The sequence below is a fragment of the Oncorhynchus nerka genome, linkage group LG6 (genome assembly GCF_034236695.1).
Source record: "Oncorhynchus nerka isolate Pitt River linkage group LG6, Oner_Uvic_2.0, whole genome shotgun sequence".
Lineage (NCBI taxonomy): Eukaryota > Metazoa > Chordata > Actinopteri > Salmoniformes > Salmonidae > Oncorhynchus > Oncorhynchus nerka.
Genome location: NC_088401.1, coordinates 26,497,599 through 26,521,008, shown reverse-complemented (window position 1 = coordinate 26,521,008; position 23,410 = coordinate 26,497,599). Strand labels below are relative to the sequence as shown.

The following is a 23,410-nucleotide window of genomic DNA, read 5'->3' as shown; positions in this document are numbered from 1 at the left end:
TCCCCTCTTCATGCCCCCCCCCCACAACCTCTCTCTCTCTCTCTCTCAGTACACACTCCCACCCCAACCCTTTTAATGCCCCCTCCCACGCTAACTCAACCCACCAGCCGCCCCACAGACCAGCCCCTCTGGACTCCTCATGCCCTGCTCCCCAAACTACTTCACACAGCAAAGTTGTTTGCAACGAAGGGAAGGAACACGTTGGCCCGGCTCTCATCTCTTGCGTGAGTTACGTGAAGAGGCAGCATTTGATGTTCAGATATTTGAAGTGAGGGAGTCAGAGACAGCGACAGAGCGAGAGACAGAGAGAAAAATTGAACTCTGGCAGAAATTAAGGCCAAAAACTTAAAAGGGTCGGCACTTGACAGACTCGGCAAAACTGATCAAACGGGAATGAGAACCAGACAGAGGGAGGGAGGGAGTAGGGACAGTTTACAATATGGGGCCGTGGAACCCCGTGGCCCCGTGGCTTCCACCCAGAGGGAGGCGCCACAACAGCCTCTGGATTCCATTCATGCCATCACCGATGCAGTGTCGTGGTGAGGAAGAGCAGGCCTCGGCATCCTGGCTCTGTGTGTCTGTGACTCTCTGTCTTCCCCAGTCCAGTAGAGGAGAGGAGAGACAGTGGAGGAGTACAGTATCACCACGGTAGTGACTGTTCTGTTACTCTCTTTGCCTCAACTGACACATAGCCAGAGACATGCCACTCCACCATAGACAATAGGACATGGGGGTGTCATTAATACACTCTTACCCGAATACGAGTTGAAAATTGCAGATTTGGGCACTGATAAGCGCCTAAATTGGAACGCAGAGGCTGTACAGTGACATCCTATACATGACGCAAGAGCTCACTCACTCCTTCACAGCTCTGTGTGGATTTTGACTGACAGACATTCTAAACTTGAGAACCGCGTGTGACAAGAAGTTGCCCCCATCCCTCTCGCTAATTGGGCCACTTTTGCTAATGTTTTGTTGTCCGAGTAAGGGAAATGTTGTAAATTAAGATTGTATTTTGAAAATTGTATTTTGATAGATGAGACGTTGAGGATTATAATAAATACTGCTTTAATGTCATACAAGCAAGCCAAACACCCATATCATAAAACTCACGTCATATACAGGGTCAACATTTATGATCACTATGTTTGATGTACAGTTACAAGAGGACATGGCGTCATACCCTGGGTTGTTCTGAACAGAATGAGCCTATGTTTGTTTATTGTGAAGAGAATTCACTGCGGAACCCGCACCTGAATGCACTCAAGACCTCTTTCTATGCTCACCAGAAAGACCATCTGTTTCTCTCACTGGCCCTGTGAAAGCCTATTACTGTAACATTGTATTTTATAACTTAGCTAGTCATGTTGGTAATAGGACAACCTTTCAAATGAGTGCATTGAAATGACTTGAGAACTGAGCACACTTTGGAGAGGTGTGTGACCACTTGGAGACTCAAGTTAGTCCTCTCACTCAAACCCTTGTCATTTTATTTGCCTTGTGTTGAACCTACCCCACATTTTCCAGGAATACTGTTATCATGTTACTGAATGTATCCAGTGTATTTTGAGATGTTGTTATCAACAAATTCAGCGAAAAGTAAAGTGAATGTAAAATGCACATAAAATCAACAGTGTAAGATTTGGTTTCAGTCTTGTGTCAGGTGAACTGTTATGTCCTCAACTTTGGTCTAATCATTTCCCCATAATCTCCAAACTGTTCCCTTTCAATTGCTACCATGCTTTTGCATTTAATATATCTTCTGTAAGAAACATTTCAATGTAGCCCTATACATATAGGCCAATTGCTAGAAGAGTAAAGCGTTAACATGGCAAACCTTTCTGGGCAGGGGAGAGTGGAGAAGAAAGAAGGGAGGAGATTCCAGCTAGCTATGTAGGAGGAGAGAGGAGGGAGGAGATTCCAGCTAGCTATGTAGGAGGAGAGAAGAGGGAGGAGATTCCAGCTAGCTATGTAGGAGGAGAGAGGAGGGAGGAGATTCCAGCTAGCTATGTAGGAGGAGAGAGGAGGGAGGAGATTCCAGCTAGCTATGTAGGAGGAGAGAGGAGGGAGGAGATTCCAGCTAGCTATGTAGGAGGAGAGAGGAGGGAGGAGATTCCAGCTAGCTAAGTAGGAGGAGAGAGGAGGGAGGAGATTCCAGCTAGCTATGTAGGAGGAGAGAGGAGGGAGGAGATTCCAGGTAGCTATGTAGGAGGAGAGAGGAGGAGGGAGGAGATTCCAGCTAGCTATGTAGGAGGAGAGAGGAGGGAGGAGATTCCAGCTAGCTATGTAGGAGGAGAGAGGAGGGAGGAGATTCCAGCTAGCTATGTAGGAGGAGAGAGGAGGGAGGAGATTCCAGCTAGCTATGTAGGAGGAGGGAGGAGATTCCAGCTAGCTATGTAGGAGGAGAGAGGAGGGAGGAGATTCCAGCTAGCTATGTAGGAGGAGAGAGGAGGGAGGAGATTCCAGCTAGCTATGTAGGAGGAGAGAGGAGGGAGGAGATTCCAGCTAGCTATGTAGGAGGAGGGAGGAGATTCCAGCTAGCTATGTAGGAGGAGAGAGGAGGGAGGAGATTCCAGCTAGCTATGTAGGAGGAGAGAGGAGGGAGGAGATTCCAGCTAGCTATGTAGGAGGAGAGAGGAGGGAGGAGATTCCAGCTAGCTATGTAGGAGGAGAGAGGAGGGAGGAGATTCCAGCTAGCTATGTAGGAGGAGAGAGGAGGGAGGAGATTCCAGCTAGCTATGTAGGAGGAGAGAGGAGGGAGGAGATTCCAGCTAGCTATGTAGGAAGAGAGAGGAGGGAGGCAGGTTGGGCTGGACAGGGCTGGGCGTGTGTGGAACACGTCAGCCTCAGTCATCCTTCATTAAAGTGAGTTAGCGTTAGTCGCCAACCGCTAGCAAGCCTAGGAGCACTCACCAGGGGGAGGGAGCCGAGCTTCAGCCGACCCAACCCAAGTAGCCCTGTAGCAGCCTGCATTGTGGTGACCGCAAGTCCGCGCTCCCATCTCTTAACGAGCTGCCATTTTAATGACACAATTGGCGCGGCCAGTGGACCATTCGGCCTCCAGCCCTCCTCCTCACCCGTCTGTGTCCGCACGGCTGTTCGCCTGCCCCTCTTTGTGCTCCTCGCCCCGGAGAGAGGCCAAACAAATGACCCGTTGCCAAGGGCAGACAGTTGATAAAAGCCATGGCAACAGCACTAGTTGTGCACTTTTCGTGAATTGTTGTGTTTTATCTTTTTTTGTTGTTGACATTGTTATCTTTATGTTTCTATTGGGATGAATGGGCCAGCAGTGGACGGTGGCATGGTGCGATGAGGTTGTACAATATATGGAGGTCGGAGGAGGAGGAGGAGGAGGAATGAATTGGCCAGTGAGGCACGTCGAGCCCCGCTGCGAGCCCTTTAATAGACAATGACAGGCTCTGGCTGTGCGGAGTGGGGAGAGCTCATCAGCAATACACAGAGCTGGGAGTCAGAGGCCCCAGGAGCTGCTAATGAGCATAGTAGGCCTAGAGACAGACCGACAGAGAGACAGACAGACACCACGAGGACACACAGTATATAATGTACAGTAACAGGACAGGACAAGACAGAACCGAACAGGACAGTAGAGCAGAGCAGAGCATAGTAGAGTAGAGTAGAGCATGTTTTCCCAACACTTTCCAGTGCCTGTATTGGTGTCAGAGTGTTTCCTCAGCCAGAACAGCCTGTTGGGTATGTATGTAGTCAGCTCTGAGAGAATGGACTGCACTGTATGGGGGAGAGGAGAGCACTGTGTGAGGGAAGTCACAACACACACAGCTATCTTCAACTCCAGGAGATAACGGATGAGTCGGAATGGGGCCTGGTGTGGTGGGTAATCCATCCATACTGTCAGGGGGACAGAGAGAACACACATGGTCCCTCACCGAGGGGTTACACAAACACAATGGAGGTGGTGTCTACTGAAAGGGCTTTTAAGGGTTGGTCATCTGGGGTGGATGGGTGACAGACACATCACTCTATGTTGTGGCTGGTTTAGTGGGGCTAGGGGGTCGTGTTTGCTGTGAAGGCCTGAAGAATGAGTGAACCCTTCCACCGGCACTCAAGAGAAAACGTACTTTCTGGCCAGGCAGGCAGGCAGTGTGTGTGTGTGTGTGTGTGTGTGTGTGTGTGTGTGTGTGTGTGTGTGTGTGTGTGTGTGTGAGAGAGAGAGAGAGAGAGAGAGAGAGAGAGAGAGAGAGAGAGAGAGAGAGAAAGAGAAATACAGTGAGAGAAGTGTGTGCAGTCTCTCCTACAACCCCATCTGTCAGTGTGTGCACGCACATTCATGAGGGGGACACACTGCCCACCTCAAAAGCACCCTCTTCTTCTCCCAGTGTGATGCCCCTTACTTCTCCTCACGACTCGAGAGCGGGAATCAATCACGTCAGACGCGCCGCTTTCATTGGCGGGACGGAGACATCTGCCAAGACGTACCCATCCCATTTCCTGCCCTGCTACGCATATACAAAGGGACATGTACCGTATGACTGGCCTGAAAGATCACAGGACTTAGCACTCACAGCAGATGCAGTCTGACTTTCCAACTATACAATGCACAGACTGGCGGCTAATAACAAAGGCATGGAAGGAAGGGAAGGGAAGAGAAGAGAGGACGGAGGAGAGGGTAAGGAGGGAAAAAACGCCACTACAATAGCTCAGAGCTGGGGAAAAAACGCCACTACAATAGCTCAGTATCAGCTCTGAGAAAGCTACAAACCGCTGAGTCATTTTTAACACTATTGCACCATATTTGTCTGAAATGTAAAATATGTCAACTAAAACGCTGACAGACACGCAATGTGGGACGGCCATCTTTAAGCCATTATGACTGGCTACAGCTACATTAACTAACCTCGCCCAGGCTGTAGCAAGAGTTCAGCAAACTGTCTTCCATAACTCCATGACAATAACAATCTAATTGAAATTCTTGTCTTAAGGTGTCAACATCTGAAACAGTGTTTGCCAAACTCTGTGCTACATGTCTGTGGCTCGGGTGCTCACCCAAGCCTCTGTAGTAACTGCGTGGGTGAGTTCAGTAGCTATCTGGCCCTGTGTGGTTGGAGTAAATCCCTCTGTCCACACCACAGATCGGTTTGATCCTGCAGTCTTGGCACCAGCAGCAGACAGAGACAGGCCAGTGTTGTGTTGTGTCTGTCTTTACCTAGTGGGCTGGCCGAGGCCTTGGTTGGTTCAGCTGCTTCATTCAGCTGTTTTCTCTGCTTAGCTTACTGGATATCTGGGCCCGTATTCACAAAGTGTTTCTGAGTAGGAGTGCTGATCTAGGTCAGTTTTGCCTTTTAGATACCAATGAATGAGGCATCGGGGACCTGATCCTAGATCAGCACTCCTACTCTGAGACACTGCGAATACAAGCTCTGAGATTTGACAAAGCAGCTTCAGGCTTTAACAGTTATACATTTGACATTTTAGTCATTTAGATGACACTCGGCCACCTACAGGAGCAATTAGGGTTAAGTGCCTTGCTCAATGGCACATCGGCAGATTTTTCACGTAGTCGGCTCGGGGATTCAAACCAGCGACCTTTCAGTTACTGTCACAATGCTCTTAACCGCTAGGCTACCTGCCGTTAGAGTGTGTGTTGATGCGGGCTGGCATGGGACGGCTGTATTTTCTGCTCACTGCCGTCCGACGAAAGCCGCTTCCCGTATATAGCCACAAAACACAAGGCGATCTTCAAAGGAGAGAGTAGGGATAAAATGGAGGGGTATTTATGCTATAACAAACCAAGCTGGAAATAGCAGCAGCGCTAGCCCTGGCTGAAGCATATAGCCGCTGATGAAGTGTGGAATATCAATGTGCGCCCCCCCAAAAAAAAGCAGTTCCTGCCAGTCCGCTTCCTGTGCGGATGCTCTTGTGGAGGTTGCTTTGTCTTTCGCTCTGTGTCTTTTCTCTCCAAACAACTTAAACAATATCAAACCTCTCGATTTCAGAGACGAAAATGTCAATAATATAGCAGACTAAAATGAACTTTCTAATCTCATATTCTCTCCTATTGTGTTTCAGAACTCAGCCTAGGATGTCCTCTTCTCACCATCGGGGCTATAAACACACACAAACACAATGGTGAATAGTCATGGATTCTTGTCTGATGTTTGGGCTGCTCCCGCATTCCTCTCTGGCAGCCTGAACCCTCTAGGGGAGAGTTTAATGCCTCTGGGTCAAAGGTGACTTCCTGTGCATTAATACATTGCGATCTGACATAAGCAGGGAGGCATTAAGGGATCAGTGTGTTGTGAAGAAATGTGGGAGAGACTAGAGACACAGACGTTTCCTCGCACCAAAACTCGTTCTGTGTCCTGATTCACTAAAAAGATGTGTAGGCCTTTGTACTACAGATGCAGTCAAATATAATGGCACCCATGTACGAGTCACTATTTATTCAAAAATAAGTTGAAATTGAAAAAACCTTTGGTGTTAACACGTGTATTTGTTTTATTTGATGCACAGGACCCAAAAAATTATAATCTAAACTGAAATTTACATTTTTCACTTCAAAGTCAAAACATGGCCTGGACTAAATTATTCAAAATTCTAATGAATTAAGTTGGAGGCAAGTGATTCTCTGCAAGTGTAATTTATCCTACTTGTTGTAAGTTGCAGGTACCACCAGGGTAAAAAAGTCATTAACCCGTTTTGAGGAAGAAGAAAACACACGTTCTGCTCCATTGCACTCCATTGTAAAGTGCAAGGCAGCCAATATATTGGACCACATCTGTATATGAAATATTAGGAAGGTGTTCCTAATGTTTGATATGCTCCGTATATGTCTGCACTATATGAAAACATATGTCTGCACTATATGAAAACATATGTCTGCACTATATGAAATATATGTCTGCACTATATGAAATATATGTCTGCACTATATGAAAATATATGTCTGCACTATATGAAAACATATGTCTGCACTATATGAAAACATATGTCTGCACTATATGAAATATATGTCTGCACTATATGAAATATATGTCTGCACTATATGAAAATATATGTCTGCACTATATGAAAATATATGTCGGCACTATATGAAAATATATGTCTGCACTATATGAAAATATATGTATGCACTATATGAAATATATGTATGCCCTACATGAAAATATGTGTCTGCACTATATGAAAATACTGTATATGTACGCACTACATGAAAATATATGTCTGCACTACATGAAAATATATGTCTGCACATATGAAAATATAATGTATGGATTTCACATGACTGGGAATGCAGATATGCATCTCTTGGCCTCACAATGGGCCTCAGGATCTCGCCACAGTATCTATGTGCACACGAATTGCCATCGATAAAATGCAATTGTGTTCGTTGTCTGTAGCTTATGCCTGCTAATACCATAACCCCACCGTCACCATGGGGCACTCTGTTCACAAGGTTGACATCAGCAAACCGCTTGCCCACACAACGCCATACACGTGGTCTGCGGTTGTGAGGCCGGTTGGACGTACTGCCAAATACTCTAAAACGACATTGGAGGCGGCTTATGGAGGAGAAATGAACATTCAATTCTCTTGCAACAGCTCTGGTGGACATTCTTGCAGTCAGCATGCCGATTGCGCGCTCCCTTAGAACTTGACATGTCTGTGGCATTGTGTTGTGTGACAAAATGTCTCATTTTGGAGTGGCCATTTATTGTCCCCAACACAAGGTGTACCAGTGTAATGATCATGCTGTTTGATCAGATTCTTGGTTTGTCACACCTGTCAGGTGGATGGATTATCTTGGCAAAGGAAAAATGCTCACTAACAGGGATGCAAATGAATTTGTGCACAAAATGTGTGATAAATACAGTTTTTGTGCGTAAGGAAAATGTCTTGGATCTTTCATTTCAGCTCATGAAACATGGGACCAACACTTTACATGTTGTGTTTATATTTCTGTTCTGTGCATGAGTGTATAATAGACTATATGACCAGGAGAAGCAAATTCCTGAGTAATTATTCAAATCAACAAGAGAATGAATAGAGAATATTAATATTGTCATCATAACCCCTCATCCATGGAGACCAAACTCTCTTTAATCAATGGTTGATAGATAACTTGTATTTATTCAACTGACTTGTGCTCAAATGAGTTTATTTGATTCCCTCATTGAAGTGTCTTTACCAGAGTAACTAGACAGGAAAATCGACCAACAACTATCAAATAAAAACATGAAAGTGTGTTTTTAACACATGCTGGGCTGGCAAATTATTTGACAAAAATCTGTGTCCCTCCATCACGCAAGATCCATAAGAAACCAGCTAAAGAAGAGAATGTACTCGGGGTGTGAAAACATCAAAGGCCATAAATTGTGTCTTGCATCTATAAAAGTCTGCTCCATTGAAGAATCTTCAAAAAACTTCTTCACACAATATTCTAAAGAGATAAATGATGATGGATGAAGTGCTAGATATCTAAAACAAAGTTCTTGCCATCACTAATATCTTCCTCCAGCTGTTTTAAATGACATCTGTGAGGATTGAGGGACTCATAAAACAACCAGAGGGAATAGAGAGACCGGGTGATGGGTAGCCTCAGGGCTAAAATCGGATGCGGGATTGATCGACACCAGGGTCCAGTTTGAATTCATCAACCCCAGTACACTCCCATTTAGGAACCTCATAGCAACACACAAGCAATGAAGCAAAAGTCAATTACACTGCTGCTGGCACAATACAATCTTCAAAAAGTAAACAATAGGCCTTTTCAGTATTTATCTCCAAACATGGCCATAGGATGGTGGTCCCTTAATGTTTAACCATGATTGATGACCAACTGTTTTGGGTCATCCACCCAGATTCTGGATTTCAACAAACACAATCAATGTGTTGAGCCACAAGGCCCACCACAACCCAAAAGAATTCAGCCAAGATCCAACAGTAAGTGCTCCTGACCTATCGCTTGGGAACAACATCTTATAAAAAAATGTGCATGCCTGACTCCACATGATCTACATATAGCACATAATCATACATAGTGTGTCTAACGTTTGGACTATTTTACCCTCACATGGAGGTGCTACACCTATGTGTCTGTGGTTGTGGTTACGTAAAGATAGCCAGTGTGACCAGCAGGTCCATGTGCGCTCCAGGTGTGCAGCTCACGCAGGGCACTGCACATTCCTCCAACCCCTGGAGGAGCACCTGAACACCATCAGTCTGTGTGGAGCAACAGATGTTGAGGCCCTGATTGTACTCCAGCCTCCAGATGGAGGGAGTTCGTCCCGCCCCTCTTTTCATATTCAATTAGGAAAATCAAAAGGGACACAGAGCCGGCCTGTCCCTCCACTGACTACACACACACTGGGGAACATGCATCTGAGGTGGAAGGATGGGGGGATAAGAGTATGAACAAACATAATGAACTACATATGTCCAGGTAGAGGGAAAAGAGGTGGGGGAAGTGGTGTGTGTGTGTGTGTGTGTGTGTGTGTGTGTGTGTGTGTGTGTGTGTGTGTGTGTGTGTGTGTTTTGGGGGGAAGGAGAGGTAGTGGCGATGGAATCAGCTTGAGTCTTTTTTTGGCGAGTGATCAAATGAGGAACCCGTCTTGTTCTATTACATAAGTTCCAGTTCTGTTGCTGCCACCCTCTGAGCCTGCCCGTCAGACAGTCTGCTCTGGACCCATTGAAATGAACAAAGGTCTCACCTCCCTCGGGAGAAATGCCACACTTTTAGGCAAAGAACGTGAGAGGGTCTTTAAAATCCAATCTACTTGTAAAATAAAAAATAATCGGCCTTTGTTGATGAGATGCAAATCCAGCCGTATTGCTATACAAATGGATATGGAGTTTAAAAGTGTGTCACTTTCAAGTGAGTCCTGTACTGATCCTATGTCAGATGGAACCATGATTATGTAGTGTTCCCCAGTCACATTCAGGTATAACTTGACAATCTTGACATTTATGGTGGCCCTTAATGTAACAACTTCAATGTTGTGTCAACATAAGTACATATGCTTTACAGAGCCTAATCTAATAACCTGAAAACTGTTCAGTTATGTCTCAGGTCTGAAACATAATATACATTGATATTAATGTAAACCAATGTTCTTGCAAACATGCTCTTTACTCTCCTAAATGAACAATTATTGGAGTCAGATCAAAATAAATACCATTATTTCATTTATTTCAATAACCACGTGCCAAGTTAATAGCTTTGGTAGGCTACACAATCACATTTTTTTTCACATTGCATAAAAACGATGATACCTATTATACTATTGCCTATTATTTGAATTTGCATAGATCAAAACAATAACTACATTTGTTGTCTGTAAAAGCATGGCACAACATGATGCAAAAAAACGATGCATGCTTGAAATGACACACATTTCAGATGATGCAAAGACTGCCGTCCATTCTATTCTGCCTCATGTTCCTAAACCAGCCTTACTTTGAGGAGATGTTCAATTGGTTGCAGATGCATCCCCTTAAAACAGGGATGACTAGCCTGAATAGCACATACATGAAAATAAACTAAAAAGGAAAGGGGGGGGTAGTTTTAGCTAAGTGGGGAGAAAAACATTTAGGGAATTTTTCACACGAAATAACCGAGGGAGTGGGACAATGAGAAAACCTTTATCTTGCGGCAGTGGTCACGATTGGGGCCAAATTCGTTTCCCAGATGTTCCCAAGGCGCGAGGACTACGCTATCACATTGTAGAACTTTTTCACAAAACGGCCCATGTGTAGGTTCATTTATTCTCTTCAGTTCATAATGCCAGCTGGCTAATGTGGGTCCTAACTGCAGTTCTAAACGATGCCTCGTCTTTCATGTTCAATGCACAGTGTGACAGATTAGAGCGATATTTACGCGAACTAATCCACATCCTGAGCGCATGTGGACACACAGCACTTTTCACAACATCAAAGTCCTCATATGGCAGATGCGAATTTAGAGCTGCTGCCACCCTAACCCCATCCGTAAAGATTGAGGAATCCCGCATCAATGAATGATGTGGCCAAATGACTATTGATAAGAAAGGTACACCTACAATGTTGCCTTCAGACATTGTTGTTATATTGAAACCGGGGTGCGCCAACTGGTTAACAAATTGTAAGTGTGACAAAATGGCTTTTGCCAAATTCATTAGCATGAGAAAGTAAAGTCAAGGGCAGTTGTCTAACCCTAATAAAAGTCTCGCCTACATAGCCTAAACACTGTATTTGCTAATTGACCGGTGTGAAGGATTAGCAGTTTATCGTTATCAAAGGACTCGGTATTGGTACCAGGTGTATATAGGCAATTTATGGTTAGTCATTGTGGAGCCTATGCAGTTTTATTCCTCGTGTTATTATATTTCTATGTTTTTTCTCTCTGCATTGTTGGACAGAGCCAGTAAGCAGCCTAAGCATTTCACTGATAGTCTACACCTGTTGTTTACGAAGCATGTGACATACACCATTTGATTTGATTTAGGCTACACTTTCATTCACGTGGTGTCAAATGTTCAGCCATGTTATTACCTAATAAGTAAAACGTTGAGATTTTACATCACACAATATCTAGCTAGTGCCCTTAATAGGATCGACTATAGCCTAATCAACAGGCTATTCTAAGGCACCGAAGAGAAACAAATATAACACGTATTAAATGATGTAATGTCATGACCACAATATAATAGTCCACACAACAAGCTATGACTGGCAGCAGTTCCATCACCGGTAAAGGGACCCTCCCCATTTGCGTGATACAATGTGTCAGAAATGAGAGGTAGAAACCAGCGTGACACAATGTGAAGGAAAATTACGGATATCATGTTCACAACGGAAACCTATATGGGGGGGTCATTACTGTATTCCCTCCGAAACATTAGAAAAATGTCACCTAAACGTCCCAATACAAAGTACCGTTAGAAAACACAAAGTGTGGTCTGTTCTGTTCATAAAACAGTCTAGCCTAAAACGGTTGCTGGCTACTCACAGGTCTCATACTGCAGGATGCGTACTGTAGAAGTGAATCAACAAGTTCAAACTCGGCGCAGTGAAAACTTGGGTCGCCTACAAGGATTTGCTCTCACTTGAGCGAACTTTATCATTGTGTACCTTGCATGTTTTGAATCAAGTACAGACCCCAAGAGCACAAAAAAATGGACTTAGAGAGACACAGGCATATCAATTACTGTATGTAATGTTTAGTGAAAGAAGAAAAGCGAAGCGGAGACTTACCCTGAGTAAGAACCAAATCGTAGAAGTTGAAGGCGAGAAGAAAAGTCACTATCTCAAAACACACATACATCTTATTGAAATCCTAAAGTGCATTGTGAACGAAAAGACAAATAAAACACTGCCGCTTTGACAAGCTCCATGAGACCCTCTGTGTCGGCTACATTAGCGTATGCGGCTCTCTCTCGTGATCCGCTCATATACAGGCCGAATAGTGGAGGAGATGGAGAACTGGTGGTCACACACAGCGCATACTGGGCATGCGCCTACAGGACAAATCCCACCGGTCAGAAGAGGGCTGGGTTAACGGTGACATACGTATGAGAACAGTATAATAACGCCGTTATTAATGCATGGGTGTGGTGTTATTGCCTGAAAGTATTTCATTTGAATTCCAGAGATGTCAGCCAATTAGGCTTCTAGAATCATGGTGTCCTCTAGAAATATTTCGAAATCTTTTTTTGTCATAAAATGTGAACTTTTCTTGCATTCTTGCACAGACAAACCAGTACAATGTCTTTGTTCAAACTGAGCCATCCACACATTTATTCCTATAAAAGATGGAAATATAAATCATCGTTCTCCAGCAAAGCAACTGTCCATTCTGTAATATCCCAGACTATAAAACGGGAAATACAGTGAGCGAAAAGAATCTAATTAACTATATAGGCTAATGTATGTTTGACCATCGAAATCAACGATGACAGCCTACACCTGCTGTTCCAAATGATACAGCCTAAATGTCCTGGGGAAGCAAACACATCATCCGTTATGACATCTGGTTAGCGGAGATATAATAAGATATAATGCTTATAATGAAAAACAACAACACTGCATTTAGCATGGTCGCCCAGACGCTCTGCGCTCACAAAGGGCCCAATGTTGAGTTGATGAACCAACCTCTGCTGACGGCTCCAAGGCTCATATCAATCACTGAAAGGAACAGCCTCAGCTCAGCTGCCTTGCCGAGGTCAGGTCTACTGTGCTGTGCCATGGGCATCGGATTCTTCTAACTTTACTCTATTTATGCTCCTTTCTAGCTCAGTTGGTAGAGCATGGCAATTGTAACGCTAGGGTAGTTGGTTCGATTCCCGCAAACAATGATAAGTATCAATGGATACACGGAACATATAACTAACTGTAAGACGCTATGATAAAAGCGTCTGGCATAAACTGTGTTATTATAGTGCGTTTCTGTACTTTCTGTCTCTTTTTTTTTTCAGTAAAATGTCACTATGCTTTCTAATGATCATATTGATGGCTATCCAGAATGTATGCTTGAATGAGGTTATAGATTAATGTATTAACTTCATGTATTTGCACATACACAACTTTACTAAATATGTCATTTAGCAGATGCTTTTATCCAAAGCGACTTAGTCATGCATGCATACATTTTATGCATTTGGGAACTTTACCTAGTACAATTGTCCATTGTGGTATGAATAAAGTTAGATTAAAGTCAATTTGATTAAAAACATGCCCTTTTAAAGGTCACATGACTTTCCTGACCTGCCCTGCCCTGGCCCCTGGGAGACAAACAGTGGCGGAGGTCCAGGGGCCACAATGCTGACTCCAGGCCCTAACATCCTCCCAGCTCCGGGGTTCTATTCATCTGACCCCTGATCTCTGTCCCCCTATGGACAGATTTGTACGCCGCGCCACACAAAAGGACCGGTCCGCTCGTTGACATGGGAATTAGATGTGACAAAAGCCTGACAGACAGACAGAGCCTCTACATGTTCTTCAAAAATCTATTTTCCTGTTGGCCCCCGCACGTTCCTGCAGTGAAGCTGTCATGGTGGAATGTTATTGATGATGTGTGTGTCAGGGATGACAGGCGGCTTGGGAGAGGCTACAGAAAACATCATGAAGTGTGATGAGCTGGATGTATAGAAATCTGATGAGAAACAAGAAGAGAAAAAAAAACAGACGATACAACAGAGTGCATTCGTTCTCACACAGGCCTTAACCACTAGAGCATATGCTAGTGTACAAAACATTAGGAACACCTGCTCTTTCCATGACAAACGGACCAGGTGAATCCAGGTGAAAGCTATGACCCTTTATTGATGTCACCTGTTAAATCCACTTCAAATCAGGGTAGATGAATGGGAGGAGACAGGTTAAAGAAGGATTTTTAAGCCTTGAGACATTTGAGACGTGGATTGTGTCCCATTCAGAGAGTGAATGGGCAAGACAAAATATTTAAGTGTCTTTGAATGAGTATGGTAGTAGGCTCACTGGTTTGTGTCAAGAACTGCAATGCTGCTGTGTTTTTCACGCTCAACAGTTTCCCGTCTGTATCAAGAATGGTCCACCACCCAAAGGATATCCAGCCAACTTGACACAATATTGGGAAGCATTGGAGTCAACATGGGCCAGCATCTCCCTGTGGAACGTATTTGACACCTTGTGGAGTCCATGCTCTGATGAATTGAGGCTGTTCTGAGGGCAAGAGGGGGTTCTAACTCAGTTTTAGAAAGGGGTTCCTAATGTTTGTACTCTCAGTGTATATTCAATAAAGTCATGCATTATGGGTTAGGCATTTCTGTGTGACTCATAGTAAGGTTTAATGAAAGTTTGGTCAATAACAGGTTTGTGTGTATGTTTGTGTGTGTGTGAGAGATTAACCAGTAGGTGTGAAGGGAGAATTGCCTGTCCTTCAGCTGCTCATGGCCATCCACTCCTCCGTCTCCCCCCTAGGCAAAACTCAAGCCCTTTCACCATCTGTCAGACAGACAGTGTGATGACAAGTACTTGTACGTGCAATTCTACCACTATTATTCCTGGCACACTGTCCGTTTTTTGGATATGTGGCTTACTGTATGGGTGTGAATGAAATCCCCACATTTCCCCATTCCTGAGAACGCAAACAGCAGTCACGTTCACACAGACGTTCAGACTGTGTCCTTTGAGAGCCAGATGTTTTGGCTATGTCTTATCCAGTCCCACAATGGACATGGATCAAAAATTTGTGGGTGGCAATAGCAATTGTTTTCAGGTAAATTGCCTTATTTGTTACTGAAGGGTTTGAATATTTGACATGTGTGAGAGGACTGAATGAGATGAAGTCTCGAGTGGTGCTTTAAGAGTACCAGGAGCAGCCCATACTGCAAATTCCGTTGAATATGTTATACAAAGATACCATAGACAACTTGTCCTACTAGTGCTTGGCTCGGTAACTGTTCAAGTACAGACTATGACTGGAATAGGAGATGTTCCTCCCTGGCTGCATTTACACACACTTATACTCTGCCCAATTATTGGCAAAAGAGCTGATCTGATTGGTCGAATATCAATTAGTGCCTGTGTGTACGCAGCCACTGCGTTGCACACATTTTTTTCACCCTGCACCAAGTGTTTGATTTGCACAGCAACGTGTCCTGGATAGTCAGCAATGATCAGCCCAATTCATATTTTTTGCCTAATTATTGGTCTGTTGACCAATCAGATCAGATCTTCTGTTTAAACTCAGCCATATTGTGTAAGCCAAAGACAGACTCGTGATGTACCCTGTGGCACAGAAAGTAATGTACCTTGTGGCACAGAAAGTTATACTTCTGACCAAAATGTAACCAATTCAAACCCCATGGCAGTATTTCTAGTGTTTGTAAGTTAAAGGAAAAGTTCAACCAAATTACAAAATGACACGATGGTTTCCTTACCCCGTAACCAGGAAAATAAAACCAAAGCATGGATTGCTGTCATACATTTTCTATAGACTGCTTACAGAGTAAGGAAACCAATGTCTCAGTTTGTGATTTGGGTGAACTATCCCTTTAATAACATTTACATTCATCCAGCCTTTTATTCTAATAGCATATTACTACAGCCGTGTTGGGCTGGGGGATGTGTTAACCAAAACAATGACAAATGTAATCGTACTGTAGTTGCTGGAAGCACGCTTTGGAACTTCTGCAGCCCCACCTAGATCCATCCAAGACCTGTATTCAAACTGTCACATCCTGTACACCATTATAATCACAGTAGTAACAGGAAGACCTCCCTCCGCCTTTAGAGTGGTAGGCCTACGACCCACTCACAAGACACATGGAAACTTCTTTGAAGGAAAGGGTTACTTACTGTACAGCAGCAAAAGAGCTCGAATTCGGCTAATGGGGTTTACACATGTAGGCCGAGTGTCGTCACTCACCCGTACTGCGACAGGGTCGGGCGACCAGAAGAAGTAGTCCCAACTATAATTCTCATAGTACTCATAGAGCTTCTGCCATAATCATAGTACTCTCTGCTAATGCAAACACAGCAGACCCCTTCTGACTGTTTAGAATGTCACTAATTACTAAGGAATTCCTTCACCTGGTTGTCTAGGTATCAATTGAAAGGGGAAAAATTAAACCTGCGGACACTGGGCCCTCCATGGAATGAGTTTGACACCCCTGGACTAGATATTGGATAGGTGAACGCCAGGGATCCATCACATGGCTTTCATCTGTCTTGTCATTTCTAATCACTGTCACGGATGACTGATTACACTAATCACTGATTACTGATTACACTAATCACTGATTACACTAATCACTGTCACTGATTACTGATTACACTAATCACTGTCACTGATTACTGATTACACTAATCACTGTCATTGATTACTTCAAGGAGGGGTGAAGGGAAGGATTCAAATAGGGCCTATGTCTTGGTAAAGCCACCAACTGAAGTAAGGGGGAATTGCTAAAAACCCACCATTGAGCCTCTATGCTACAGTACCACATCAGTACCAAATTCACTACCATCCCTGATTGACTCAAGAGTTGGTCATTCGCAGCAGGTGGCCGTCCTATCGCTTCTGACCACAGAATATCGGTGTAATATTCTGTTAATGTTCAATCGCCACCATCTGTCGTACCGGGAATGGCCAACTTTCGTGTTGGTTTGTCTTGTCCTTTAACCACAGTACATGGGTGGCAGCCAGCGTCAATGTAACTGGACCAGGCTTTCAAAACAAAATTACATCAGACTCATATTATTAAGAAAAAGAAAACATTTTTATTCAATAAGCACCAATTATTGTATAAAACATACTCTCACATACTGATCAAATCTCTGTTGTATAAAAATTCCATGAGTTTTTTTTTGTGGTGAATTTCTATATGATGGGTGGAATTTATATTAAATCTAACTAGGTACCTATCAAATCAAAATTCTAGCGCAGTGAAAGGAATGCTGTACAAAAAACGACCAATTTCAGAAGAGGCAAAAAACTGAAACAGTCACTTTGACAAACAATCTATAAATTACATACTTAACCTTAATCATTTGATTCATTCATGTTATGTGCGGTCAAGGTATAAATAAAACATTGAATTTAAATTAAACACTGAGAGAAATTGTTGCTCAAATGAGAAATGTGTATAAAATGTATTAAAAAAACTGAAAGACAATCTTCATGGATATGAAGTGACAAAAGTATAAAACAAATCTAATACAGTGCATCAAAATTTCTTTGGTGGTAATACTGGTTGTTCCCTTGTTGGAATATGGACATTATGTTGTGTGAAATATGGTATTGGCCCTGGTCTAATGGAGTAAACATCTCTTATAGAATGACCTAATAGGACAACCTGTAAACACGACCAATCACTGGAAGACAAAAGGTGACATTTTGACTAGGAGAAATATCTGTAGTGAGAAAGAATCTTGAAAGTTGACAGTTGTAATTTGAAAGTTGGTTTAAAAAAACTGTGCAAAGCCACGATTTGGAGCTGGTCTGACAGACAGTATCCGCTCTTTAGCACCATCTCAGTCAATCAACCAACCAATCAGAGGATGGGAGAGGAATAAGTTGATGACGATGATAACATGTTCATAAAGCAATGTTCATGTATTTACACCTTTCCAGAGTGTTAAGATGACAGTGGATGGATTGGGGGATGGAGGAATGGGGGGGCATGAGACTGTTAAAGGTCTATTGAACATGCTCTATGGTCTCAATGCAGAGAATAATTAACTCGTTGGAGCAGCTGCTTGTTTGCTGTCCTATAAGGGAGCCCGAGGACAAACTGGACGACTGGCCCACGATGGAAATGTCGTTGACCCGCCACGACTCGCAGGACCGGTCTACCGCCATGTTGCCAAACGTATTGGAGCCGTGCCAGATGCTCTTCTTAGGCCTGTTGGGAGCGATAAACAAATACAGTGGGAGAGTGTATGGATACAGCATATACACAGGGACATGTACACCAGAGGAGGCTGGTGGGAGGAGCTATAGGATCATTGTAATGGCTGGAATGGAATATATTGGAACCGTCAAACATGTTGTTTCCATATGTTTGTGTTTGGCCATTTATTTAGTTCCAGCCATTACAATGAGCCCGTCCTCCTATTATGTACAAACATAAAGTACACGCGAACACACACACACACACACACACACACACACACACACACACACACATGTTAAAAAGTCATACAGCATACATAACAGATGTTCACGCAAACACCAACTAAAAGTTTAATTTAGCTTCTATTTAAATAATCCTCCCAGAATAAAGTCACAAAACAAACAAATGGGAGTTGAACTAATGGAGCCCCAAACTGAGCAGAGATACCCACAGATGTAACCTCAACCTAACAGATGACATCAACAAACCTATTTCTCTGCTCTGTCCCTGCTATATCCATTCATACATGCTCTCAAATAGACTTCGCCACAAAGTCAGAAAGTGTCTGTTTGAAAAACATCTATAAACAGTCACTTTGGAGCCACAGTTGCCAGCCTCCAGTCTCTGGTTGGTTGGGGCCGCTAAATTTAACATGGCTGTGTATAAATAGGAGCAAAATAGAGTGAGGGTGGACATAGCTGGCTCACATTGGCCCGGGCTGAAAAACACAACGCTACAACCCCCGATGTCTGGATTGCGGTCGGGCTATCCTGCATTTAAAATGTCATTTTGTGGAAACAGCCATGTCTGTCCCCTCCCTTCTTCATGCCTCGCTCTTCCAAACCCACTTGTCTTTTGGTGAAGCTGCTTGGGTCGGGTGGAACTGTGGAGAACATGACGGGTGGATAAGGATGTCTACCTAGCCTTCACTCTTTAGAGATTGAAATAGGATGAGTTGTGGATGAGCGTGTCCACATAGCCACAGGGCCCTGTGTCTGAGGAACTGGACATCTGTCTATTTCACTGACCAGAAGGGGTCTGCCAATACGTCCCGTCCATCGAAGGAGTAGATTGGGATGTTTGGCGGGAATTTGCCTCCACCCCCAGTGAAGATAGACTTGTAGTTACTGAACAAAATGTCACCCTGTGGATACAGAAAGGAGTAATTGAGTTGACTCTGACACTTTATTTTTTTGACCTATTTTTTAGACCTTTTTATCTCAATATTAAATCATTTCAGATTTTTTTTTTAAATAGCAAAAATTATTTCTTAACAAAGAGCAATTTCTCAAGCAACAATTTTGCTAGGACTGTCTGCGAGTGAATGGGGAGGGGAAAACTGAAAACTAGCTGTTATTGGCAGAGAGGTTAGGAACTCTCTTTCTTATCGGTCTATTAACTAATTTACCGCCTGCTGGTCTCATCAGGCAGGCCAAAACTACATCCCACAAAGACAGGCTGAAATGTCAGGCGGTCTTTGCAAACAGCTCTTACACTAAAACGGTATTATCATAATTTTCACAATTTCGCAGTATTATTCCAACCTCATAGTTTGGAAAAATATATAAAAACACAGGAAAATCACACTTTTGACTGCACTGGGCCTTTAATACTGAACCTATGGGAAACAGAAGTTGGCTTACCCTGAGGTTGGTAACGGGGTAGCTCTCCCTGAACTTCTGGGGGACCAGGTCTTTATTAATAGCCCGGGGTTTTGGGGAGGATAGGAAGGCCCGGTAATAAGCAGACAAGCCCATGGCCTTGGCCTGTTCATAACACATCTTGTCTGCTATGTAGACCCCACCAAAGTTCCCTGTGTGGGGCTGGTTCAGAGCCACCAGTTTGAGCTGAGGACGAGACAGTGGAACAGTGGTCATTCATTAGTCATTAGTATGTATTCTAAACCACCACTTCATTCAATGGTCCTTTCGAGCCGGATACTACTCCAGGTGGTCAAGGTATCCAACAAAACTGACAAGTGCATATACACAAACAGACACACACACCCACCACTATTCTCATCTCTCTTTGGTCATGGTTTCCCAAACTCGGTCCTTGCCCCCCTCCCCTCCCCAGTGCACGTTTTGTTTTTTTGCCCTAGTACTACACAGCTGATTCAAATAATCAAAGCTCAATTGGTTACTTGAATCAGCTGTGTAGTGCGAGGGCGAAAACCAAAATGTGCACACAGGGGGAGGCTGAGTTTGGGAAAACCTGGCTTAGGTGATGGCCTTGGCAGTGCTGTTGAAATGGGAATGTAACAGTGTAGCATGGTACAGTCTTCTTTTGTGAAGTGTGGATCTAAATCACAAAAACCAAACCTGGCCTGCCTCGGGCTGTCCTTCAATGACAGCACACAGACAGTCATTTAGTCTAAAAGTGGAATACTCCAAACCACGGCAAAATCAAATTTTGTCTCCAGCTCATTTTGCGGCCAGACTTGAGCCAAACCAATGACTTGCTTTCAAGAACGAATAACAAAGATTCAATTTCAGACTTATTCTCCCTTTACTAGATACAAACTAGAAAGCAGGCAGTTCTAAGAAAGTATTTTAATTGACTGTTTCTTTGCTCCAGTGCAAAGTTTCATAAGACAAAGTGGTGAAACAAAAGTTCAAGTAAATATTTGAGTAAGAAAGGATATTCAATAGAAGTGTAGAGACAGGTTTATGTTTTTAAAAACCTTTTATTGTTCCCCTATGAAATAACAAGAGCAAACTTTGCACAGTTGCAAACGCTTAGTCAGTCTTGTCTGAATTTGTCAACAAACTCACCCCATATTTTCTGCCGCTGCCTGGCTGAGCCTAAGGGGGCAAAAGTGTATTACTAATTAGATTCTAAACATAAAAAGCTGCAATCACACAGAATATTCTGCTATAAGCATCCATCATATGGAGGTCTACAATGCACTTTCACATAATGCATTGATGTCAATGGGAGAATTGTGCAGAAAATTCATGCAGTTGAACATGTTCCATCCTCATCTCAACTCTGTTCTTACCTCGTCATTTAGAAGGAGATTCAATGGGAGGGGGATCAAGTCACCAAGCTGTAGAGACAGAGACACAGATAAACACCAAACACGCCAGTTAGTTTCACGGCTCACAGAGACACTATAGTGACATGGAAGAGAGGGAGCCAGAGATGCTGCTGTACCAGGACTTCCTTCCATCCCTGTTGCACCCGGATGTAGAGTTTGCCTGTCCCCGTGGTGAAGCTTAGGGTCCCCTCGCTGCTGTATTTCGTCTGTTGCATCATGACCTCGCTGGAAGGAAACGTCTTCAAATAAAGGAAAAACATAGAGAGAAACACATTATTAGACTGGAACGAAGTATCGGAATATAGTAATTGTTGGGAAGACCCTGGCCAGAGTGATTGAGGAAAGAACAGGTTATTTGATGATGTGACGGAGCTGACGTGATAATGTAACAAGGATGACATGATGTAACAGAGTTGACATTTTGATGGTATGATATTATGGCGTGATGGGGCGGATATGTGACAGCGTAATGGAGGGGACAGACTGACTGACCATGGCAGAGGTCCCAGGAGGCCCAGCCGGGCCAGTGGGGCCTGGTGGCCCATGGATGGTCACAGCTGGAATTAGAAAAATGAGAGACAAGCACAACGGTAAGAATTTCTTATGTGATACTAGTCACCATATTATACCATACAGAACATTTCACAAAGGGTGCCACAAAGTCTTACCTGAGCCAAATCGAGAGGGTTCTCCGGGGGGGCCGGGAGGCCCTTGGGGGCCTTGAGGGCCAGGTCTCCCATACCCAGGAGTACCAGGAGACCCCGGAACACCTGGATAGCCACGGGGCCCCATAACAGTTTCTCCTTTGGGGCCCTGAAACAAACACAGTGCTTTAGTAGATATTCATCTCCAGTATCTTTACATATAATAAATTAATGGAACATGGTGACTTATTGAACCCCATGATGCTGCGGGGTTACTTAAATGCAGCCAGTAGGGAGAAAATCCCCTATTGTTGCATGCAGCACTTGAATTTGTAAGAATTGGCAAAACAATGTATTATTTTGCACACAACTTGGATTTCCTTTCAAGTCAATTCTGCCTTTTGCCAACGTGGCTAAGTTCAAAATCCTCATTACTCACACAACCCAAATGCCTATCTAGCACACCATCAAAAGAGGTCATAGACTACAATAACCCCTTCAAATGACGTTGACACTGATTATGTACCATCTCATGTGTCTATGTTGTATCGTGATCTTCTCAGTAATTGTAATTGGTCAAAGCTGTGGTGGATGAGCGGGGCTTTGGAAGCATATGGTCTCAATGGAAATGGGACTCACCACCAGTCCCGATCTCCCAGGCATACCAGGTGAGCCCGGTAACCCGGCCTCCCCCTTCTCCCCCCTGAAGCCGTGGTCCCCTTTATTCCCCTGTGGATAGACAGACACACAGACTATGAGAGCTCCAGAAGCACACACACACACACACACACACACACACACACACACACACACACACACACACACACACACACACAGCAGAAACAAATTCAACTTACCGTAGTTCCTTTGGGAAGCATTGTAACTGCAGGAAAAACACATCATCCATTGGTTATTAAAGATAATGCATGAACAACACCTGTGTCCTTATGACAGATTATAACATGTATTCTTTATATTAACAGTAAATCAAAATCATACTGTAGGTGAACAGTAATAAATCTATCTATCTATCTATCTATCTATCATGACTCACGTGATGGGGCAGGCATCCCAGGGAAACCCCTCTCCCCCCTGTCCCCTTTGGTCTCAGTTGGAAGACAGTTAGCCCCCCCTACAGGTCACATAGGGAATAACAGGTGAGCATTTGGCATTCATATCAGAGAATGCAGCACAAGTAATTGCAAATGGTTTCATCAAAAGAACACGACTGCCTGCAAAAAGATTAACGCAGCCATACTTATCTCGTGAGTCCAAGCAGACAAAACAGAAAGTTAGTCTGTCTCTATAAAATCACACTATATCAATACTTTTTCTTTGCAGTCACTAAATAATGATCCAAATTGGAAGTACTATCCAAAGGTGCAGAATGATCGGAAATT

General features: G+C 43.7%; 2 protein-coding genes across 4 annotated transcripts in view; both read right to left on the bottom strand.

The window, feature by feature from the left end:
* LOC115130251 (reversion-inducing cysteine-rich protein with Kazal motifs-like) overlaps positions 1-12,434 on the bottom strand; it is a 61,376-nt gene extending 48,942 nt beyond the window's left edge. The window contains exon 1 of the mRNA XM_029661183.2: positions 12,208-12,434. Coding sequence (XP_029517043.2) covers positions 12,208-12,277 — 70 coding nt within the window. The 5' untranslated portion in view covers positions 12,278-12,434. The remainder of the gene's footprint in view (positions 1-12,207) is intronic.
* A 4,754-nt stretch (positions 12,435-17,188) lies between these two features.
* The window catches only part of LOC115130250 (collagen alpha-1(XVIII) chain-like), an 81,419-nt gene continuing 75,197 nt past the window's right edge, over positions 17,189-23,410 (bottom strand). For all 3 annotated transcript variants that reach the window (XM_029661179.2, XM_029661181.2, XM_029661180.2), the window contains 11 exons: positions 23,065-23,142; positions 22,868-22,893; positions 22,650-22,739; positions 22,035-22,179; positions 21,859-21,923; positions 21,483-21,605; positions 21,328-21,375; positions 21,101-21,130; positions 19,970-20,173; positions 19,355-19,470; positions 17,189-18,335 (listed from right to left, as the gene is read on the bottom strand). In XM_029661179.2, the coding sequence (XP_029517039.1) occupies positions 18,131-18,335; positions 19,355-19,470; positions 19,970-20,173; positions 21,101-21,130; positions 21,328-21,375; positions 21,483-21,605; positions 21,859-21,923; positions 22,035-22,179; positions 22,650-22,739; positions 22,868-22,893; positions 23,065-23,142 (1,130 nt within the window). In that variant the 3' untranslated portion in view covers positions 17,189-18,130. The remainder of the gene's footprint in view (positions 18,336-19,354; positions 19,471-19,969; positions 20,174-21,100; positions 21,131-21,327; positions 21,376-21,482; positions 21,606-21,858; positions 21,924-22,034; positions 22,180-22,649; positions 22,740-22,867; positions 22,894-23,064; positions 23,143-23,410) is intronic.